Source organism: Corylus avellana, chromosome ca8, assembly GCF_901000735.1.
Source record: "Corylus avellana chromosome ca8, CavTom2PMs-1.0".
Taxonomy (NCBI): Eukaryota; Viridiplantae; Streptophyta; class Magnoliopsida; order Fagales; family Betulaceae; genus Corylus; species Corylus avellana.
Genome location: NC_081548.1, coordinates 21,079,383 through 21,087,067, shown reverse-complemented (window position 1 = coordinate 21,087,067; position 7,685 = coordinate 21,079,383). Strand labels below are relative to the sequence as shown.

At 37.4% G+C, this 7,685-nt stretch overlaps 2 protein-coding genes across 2 annotated transcripts; both read left to right on the top strand.

The window, feature by feature from the left end:
* Positions 1-6: 6 nt before the first annotated feature.
* On the top strand, positions 7-1,661 carry LOC132190118 (purine permease 3-like). The gene is made up of 2 exons (XM_059605010.1): positions 7-883; positions 960-1,661. The coding sequence occupies exons 1-2, from the start codon at positions 200-202 to the stop codon at positions 1,320-1,322; spliced, it is 1,047 nt and encodes a 348-aa protein (XP_059460993.1). The 5' UTR covers positions 7-199; the 3' UTR covers positions 1,323-1,661.
* A 1,197-nt stretch (positions 1,662-2,858) lies between these two features.
* On the top strand, positions 2,859-6,993 carry LOC132190026 (purine permease 3-like). Its single transcript, XM_059604903.1, has 2 exons — positions 2,859-3,768; positions 6,460-6,993. Exons 1-2 carry the CDS (start codon positions 2,944-2,946, stop codon positions 6,796-6,798), a joined length of 1,164 nt encoding a protein of 387 aa, XP_059460886.1. The 5' UTR covers positions 2,859-2,943; the 3' UTR covers positions 6,799-6,993.
* Positions 6,994-7,685: the final 692 nt, after the last annotated feature.

The following is a 7,685-nucleotide window of genomic DNA, read 5'->3' as shown; positions in this document are numbered from 1 at the left end:
ATATATATCACCATCTCGAAGCTGTAGGTGAGCATGTCAGATTATCTCTGGACCAGCGCTAAATAAACAAAATTTAAATATTTTAATACTCGGCCGCTTTGACTATTGCCTTCCTCCGACCACAAATCTGGAACGACGCTTCCACCACCGTTTCAAATAAATATCATCCAAGGATTCGGAGGCTCAACATAACGCTGCCATGAAGAAATTCCTTCTCTTACTCAACTGCTTCCTATTAGCTGTCGGCAACTGCGGCGGCCCACTAATAATGAGGCTTTACTTTATCCACGGCGGCAAGCGAGTGTGGCTCTCCAGCTGGCTCGAAACCGGCGGCTGGCCAATCATTCTCCTTCCCCTCACCGCCACATACTTTCACCGCCGTAGCACCCAAGGCCCGAGAGCCAAACTCTTCTTCATGAAGCCGCCTTTGTTCGTTGCCTCCGCAGTCATAGGAATCCTCACCGGCTTCGACGACTACCTCTACGCCTACGGCGTGGCGCGCCTTCCCGTTTCAACCTCTTCTTTAATCATCGCCTCCCAGCTTGCTTTCACTGCAGGGTTTGCTTTCCTGTTGGTGAGGCAAAAGTTCACCTCGTATTCGATCAACGCGGTGGTTTTGCTGACAATTGGAGCGGGTGTTCTTGCTTTACACACGAGTAACGACCGCCCAGAGGGCGAATCAAATAAGCAGTATTTTGTCGGGTTTCTCATGACGCTAGGAGCCTCCGCGCTTTATGGGTTTCTCTTGCCGTTGATTGAGTTGACATATAAGAAGGCCAAGCAGGAAGTTACGTATTCTCTGGTTATGGAAGTTCAGATAGTGATGTCTTTGTTTGCAACTCTTCTCTGCACAATAGGCATGCTGATTAACAAGGACTTCAAGGTACGCATGCAGATCTCTCTCTCCCTCTTGTAGCTATAAATGGATATTTCATGAAGTACATATATATAATTTGTAGGCAATTCCAAGAGAGGCGAGGGAATTCGAGCTCGGGGAAACAAAGTACTATGTGGTGCTAGCATGGAGCGCGATTATTTGGCAGACTTTCTTCTTGGGAGCGATAGGAATAATTTTCTGCGCCTCGTCTTTGCTATCTGCTGTAGTAATTGCTGTTCTACTCCCAGTAACAGAGGTTCTAGCTGTTATTTTCTACCAAGAGAAGTTTCAGGCAGAGAAAGGAGTTGCTCTGGCGCTTTCTCTTTGGGGCTTTACTTCTTACTTTTATGGAGAGGTAAAACAGAGCAAGAATAAGAAGCCAACCCCAGAGACAGAAATGCCTCAAATTCTCAGTCCATTACACAACGGAAGTGATATTTCTTGATTTTTCCAAGTGGGGGTATATGTGAAGTTTCATTTTAGCTTTATATATTTTGAAAATAAATCAGGGGGTACGATTGTAATCTAATCTCATAATTAAGAAACATAATTTAGTTGTTGTGGTTTCTCATTGAAATAGTAAATTCGAACATATCATCCTACCTTGGAGGTTCCATAAGCTGTCATTTCTGTCCTCATGCTTCCATGCTTCTCTATCTCCCGGCCAGCTCATCATGTTTCTCTATGAAGGCCTTTCAAGAGTTTTGCTTTAGTTAACGTATTTTACTGGGATCGAGATCTACTTAAATTTTTAGGAAAATTGTAGTTTTTAAAATTTTAGATTTAAGCCATTCATTTTTTCTCGAAGGGTCATTATTTTGTCCATATAGAAAATCGGGTTATTTGTTATCCTTATGAGTCATTTATGGACCTATTTCTTTTTTATTGTTTTTATTTTATATATATATTTTTGGTAAGTTGTCGAGGAGCGTCCTCTTAATTTTGTGTTTTTATATAACCTTTTTTCCTGTATTGATTAGGGAAAAAAGAAGTTGTAATGCATTATGTCTAGCTTTCATTTTCACATTTTACTCTTTTGAAAATCTTCCAATCACCCAATCTAACCTCGAAAAAACATCCAATTTTGGAATATGTTAGCCCTCAACCTCGGAAAGGTCATCTAATATTGATATAAGTTGGCCTCTTTAAAGTTTCTACTTTGTGAGTTGTAAAAGTTTATTAACATTATTTACTTGAGAAATACTAAAACTACACTCTCATCCCACCAAGTTGATATGACGTTTCCATCGATCCTTAATTTTCTTTTCTTTGTTACCAAGGTCTTATTAGTTGATGAACACTACCACGTTAGCCTAAATAAAATGGAAATTGTATAATTTAAATTAAAAAATCAATATTTTTTTACATAAATGAATATCAATAATTTCAAATTTTAAGCACGAAATAACATCCAAGATCTCACAACATTTGTGCAAATTATCAAAATCAACCAACCAACCACTATAAGTCCAATAGTCCACTATCTATCTTCCACTCAAGAGACCCTACTACTACTACTGTACATTGAGAGTAATTTTACAAGTTCTTTGTGTCCCTTAAAAAAATAATGTGACTTTTAAAATGATTATTTAATCAAAATTTAATAGTAGTCAATCATAAGCCCAATGATAATTTTAAGAATTACATCATCCTTACATGGATACAAGAGGGACTTGTAACATTACTTGTAGATAGATGCCCCAATTAGTGGTCTAAATTGAAAGAGGCTGCAGTGTAAAAGAGTCAATGTGGGAGGTGTAGATTGAGTATGAGCAAAAAGAGAAATATTCAACCTTATTTGATGTGGAAGAAATAACCGAAGAGGAGTTTATTAAGAATTGCTAGCTAGTTGCTTTAGGACTCTTAATAGGTCTCTTACGATTTGGATGTGTTAGTTGGGTTGCGATTAGAGTTGTATTAAAATTGAAGTACTTTGCTTAAACTTAAGCCAGCTAGCTAAATAATAAGAATTCCTCGTAGAGGAATTTTATCAAACACTTTTCTTCTTGTTCTCTCTTCTCTGGCCCATCAGCAGCCACTTTTGACAATTGCCTTCCCCCGACACGATGATCAGGACCTACGCTTTTGTCACCTTTTGTCCTCTTTCACCACATGTTCAAACAATTATCATCAAGAAGCAAACACTGCAGAAAGAGAGAGAGTTCCACAGTATCATGGAACTTGAAGCTCAAGGTAACAGTACTGCCATGAAGAAAGTCCTTCTCGTACTGAATTGCATCCTATTATCTATCGGAAACTGCGGCGGCCCACTAATAATGAGGCTTTACTTCATCCACGGCGGCAAGCGAGTGTGGCTCTCCAGCTGGCTCGAAACCGGCGGCTGGCCAATCATTTTCCTGCCGCTCATCGTCACATACTTTCACCGCCGTAGAACCCAAGGCCAGAGAGCCAAACTCTTCTTCATGAAGCCACCTTTGTTCATTGCCTCCGCAGTGATAGGAATCCTCACCGGGTTCGATGACTACCTCTATGCCTACGGCGTGGCGCGACTTCCCGTTTCAACCATTTCTTTGATCGTTGCCTCTCACCTTGCCTTCACTGCAGGGTTTGCTTTCGTTTTGGTGAAGCAAAAGTTCACCCCGTATAAGATCAACGCGTTGGTTTTGCTGACAATTGGAGCGGGTGTTCTGGCTTTACACACGAGTAACGACCGTCCGGACGGTGAATCAAATAAACAGTATTTGGTTGGGTTTCTGACGACGCTAGGAGCAGCCGCGCTATATGGGTTTCTGTTGCCGTTGATTGAGTTGGCGTACAAGAAGGCCAAGCAGGCCATTACGTATTCGCTGGTGATGGAGGTTCAGATAGTGATGTCTTTGTTTGCGACTCTTTTCTGCACAGTAGGGATGCTGATTAACAAGGACTTCAAGGTACGCATGTAGATCCCTTTCTCTCTCTCTCTCTCTCTCTTTCTCTCCACCTCTTACTTGCCAAAGCGTTATCCATAAAAAAGAAAGAAAAGAAATAAGACTAATTATCTTCTTAATTTTTGTCTTCGAGTTGTGTGAATGGCAGTACACGGCCAGAAGAAGGGTATAGTAAGGTAATAATAATAATAATAATATGGAGGTGTGTTTTGACAAATGCTTTTGTGAGGAGAAATGAAAAAATAAAAAATAAAAAAATTGATTGATGTGACAAAAAGATGGATTGATGTGACATAAAGATAAAAAGAGTTTTAAATTTTTGGCGAATGAAAAGTGACGAAAATTGTTTATTACACTGAATAAAAAAGTTGTGACTTTTTGGATAAAAATGAGAAAGAAAAAAAAAAGTGTTGCCAAATTGGCTTGTTTGGGATGTTTGGCAAATAACTTTTACCTTTTTCTTTAAAAAATTCAAAACTCATTTCCACTTTATATCACATCAAAATTCTTTCATCATTTCTCCTCTTAAAACCATTTACCAAACACACATTTTTAGAATATTTATAATAGCTATATGGTGGTAAATATTACCATAATATGTGAAGAGTATTGTTATAATGTTTTAGCACACAAGTATGTTACCATATTACCATATTTGTGCCATAATATTCTAAGCATATTATGTGTTATCAACACATAAATTTGGGGAAGAAACAAAAAATGATAGGATTGGATTAGAATAGAGAGCATACTTTTGAGAAATTAAAGTGGGATCATAGGTCATATGAGTCTTTAAACCATGAAGTTTTACCTAAAGTGACAAACATGGCAGTAGTAGAAGAATGAGATAGAACCAGATGAATTAATGTCTCAACATCAACTGCAGTGAGAGCAAATGATTGAGATTGATTCGCAGTGTAAGACTCAGGTGTAGAAGAAATAGATGGAGCAACCATACTGAGATGTAGAACCTTCCGATCCAAGAGGGAAATTGGAAGCACCCTAAGAGGTCGCAGCCACAATCATATTCGGAGATTGCATTTTCATAGTGGAAGGATGATTCTCTTTAAAGGGGTGGGGTGCAAAGGAGAAGCCCAAGTGGACTCAAAGTCTTCACGAATGGCCATCGCGAAATGCATAAACTTCTGATGATCACGATATGCCGCAAATAATTCTACATCTTCATAACACTTTAGTTGCGGGTCTACGGTAGATAATTGTTCTCAAATATTATAAGTAATATGGTTCCTGATGCATTTGATAAGTTGGAATTGCGGTGAGACATCATAAATATAATTGTATCACTTTGCCAGAAAATTTCAAGCAACATTTGCGTTCCCAAGCTTAAAAAGTAGATGGTGAATGGAAGGAACTGAAGTGTTGATGAACCAAAAGAGGATCTTACAAGACACATTATCCCAATTTTCAAGACAAACTACAAAATCATCTTTGGATTCACCTTCTTTTTGCTTAGGTACAGAAACTTCTCTAAAAATATAACGCCATAATTTTCATACTCTAAAAAAAAAATTCATATTTTGACCCTACATATTATAATTAGAGCCATTCAAAATATGGACAATACGACAGACAATATGGTCGAGATTGGAAGAAGTTCAAAACTTTTATTTTTGGAAAAGAAAATAATCCAGTGTGGCAGCAACAAATATCTAGCTAGTCGTGAGATCAGATTACTGAGTGTTGATGAAAGGGATTTGGATAAGGTGTGGCGGGTGCATAAGGTCAGACATAAATTTGGAGAAGGTAATAATTTGGCGTGGTGCAAGCAACAATTGAAGTTTGAAACCGTAGGGATATGATCTAGTGCGGCAGTCACACGTAAGGTCACAAGGCTTGGATCCACTGCAGTTGGCAAAGGGCAATACTAGTGAGCTTGGAAGTGTGGATCTCACGTGCAAGAACACCAACAGTGAGTGTCAGGGTGTGGCGAAAGACTCAAGCCGGAGGTGGTGCGTGAGGGTGAGTCCGATAGTGTTTTGAAGACTGATTCTTCACAAAAACGTCAATATACTATTGACAAACCAATTGTGGAGATTGATATGTCAGATGTATGAGAGATGACGATGAGTGTGGCGCATGAAAGTAGCGACAAAGATGTTAAGCAACACGTGGAGGGGTGTGCCAAATGAACTCCAAATTTCCATAAAATGTAAAGATCAATTAAGCGTGTATTGCTATAGCAGTTAAAAACACTAAGGAAAAACTTAAATGAGAAACTACATGGGCGGAGAACGGAGGCTTATGAGAGGCACCAAGAAAATGGTGGTTATGATACTATAGAGAAAAAGACAAGCTAAAAGGTTTGTATTTTTGATTGGTAAAAAGTGTACAATAAAATGATCTATTTATAGTTAAATGAGACAAAAAATAAATAAATAAATAAATAAATAAAGTAAATACAGTGATTACAAAATCACAAATATTCCTAAAATATTTACAATAGCTAATATGGTAGTAAATATCATCATAACAAGAATATATTGTCATAATATTTTAGCACAACTATGATAATATACTAAATAAAGAATATTACCATAATGTGCTTAGAATATTATAAAAATATTATAGCACAAATATGGTAATACGTTAAGATATGATAATATACTAACATAGTTTAAAGCCAATCAAAGTGAGAAGTAAATATTTCATGAAAAATATATATATACTTTGTAGGCAATTCCAAGAGAGGCAAGTGAGTTCGGGCTCGGGGAAACAAAGTACTATGTGGTCCTAGTATGGAGTGCAATTTTTTGGCAGGCTTTCTTCTTGGGAGCGATAGGAATCATCTTCTGTGTCTCGTCTTTGCTATCTGCTGTTGTAATCGCGGTTCTACTCCCAGTGACAGAGGTTCTAGCTGTTATTTTCTACCAAGAAAAGTTTCAGGCAGAAAAGGGAGTTGCTCTGGCACTTTCTCTTTGGGGCTTTACTTCATACTTTTATGGAGAGATAAAACATAGCAAGAATAAGAAGCCTACCCCAGAGACAGAAATGCATCAAATTCCTAATCCATGACACAACGGAAGTAGTATTACTTGATTTTTCCAAGTGGGGTATATTTGAAGTTTCATTTTAGCTTTATCTATTTTGTAAACAAAACAGGGTGCATGATTGTAATATAGTCTCATAAGAAACCTAATTTAGTTGTTGTGCTCTATCATTGAAAAAGTAGATTCGAAATATCACTACTAAAGTTCTTGCTAATTTTCACCAAGTTGTTCGGCTAATTTGGTCCTGCTCCTACCTTGAGGTTACATACCCTGTCATTCCTATTCTCATGCTTCTATGCGTCGGATTGATATTTTCAGTAACTCTGTTCAAATTGCTAGCAATTTGGGTTTCGAAACTCATATGGGGCCTACCTGTCTAAATAAATTGAGTTGTTCGACCACCTACTCGAACATATAAGTTTCATATGAGCTTTTCTACATATGTTGCTTACATGTGTTGCTAGCAATTTGAATAGAAAATTGTTGGCATGCATCCTTCTTTTTTTTTTTTTTCCCCCTCAATAATGAGGAAAGACACCACATTCTTTTTATTTCACTATGTGACAAGGTCTAAAAATTATTGGATTTTTTTGTTTAAGAATGGTTGATCTAAATACTACTACACCCTCCCATGTCAACGTAATAGAAAAAATAAAAAATAAAAAAATTGGTGTGGTATGTAGTAGAAGAAGAAAATGCGAAGGGAAAAAGAGAGACATCTAACACTAACTATTAAAATATAAATAAATAAATAAATTGTGAATATCTCATGCTAGTACTCTTCAAAATAAAGTTGTATGCATTGTGTAGCTTCCATTTCCACGTGGTACTCTCTGAAAAATTTGCAATCACCCAATACAACCTAAAAAAAGACATCTAATGTTGGAACAAGCTAGCCCTCAAACTCAGAAA

What these genes read in the sequence shown, in the direction of transcription:
- LOC132190118 (XM_059605010.1), top strand. Translation starts at nt 200, where the DNA reads ATGAAGAAATTCCTTCTCTTACTCAACTGCTTCCTATTAGCTGTCGGC. An exon ending in TGATTAACAAGGACTTCAAG is followed by an intron (nt 884 to 959) that starts GTACGCATGCAG and finishes TATAATTTGTAG; the next exon opens with GCAATTCCAAGAGAGGCGAG.
- LOC132190026 (XM_059604903.1), top strand. Translation starts at nt 2,944, where the DNA reads ATGATCAGGACCTACGCTTTTGTCACCTTTTGTCCTCTTTCACCACAT. An exon ending in TGATTAACAAGGACTTCAAG is followed by an intron (nt 3,769 to 6,459) that starts GTACGCATGTAG and finishes TATACTTTGTAG; the next exon opens with GCAATTCCAAGAGAGGCAAG.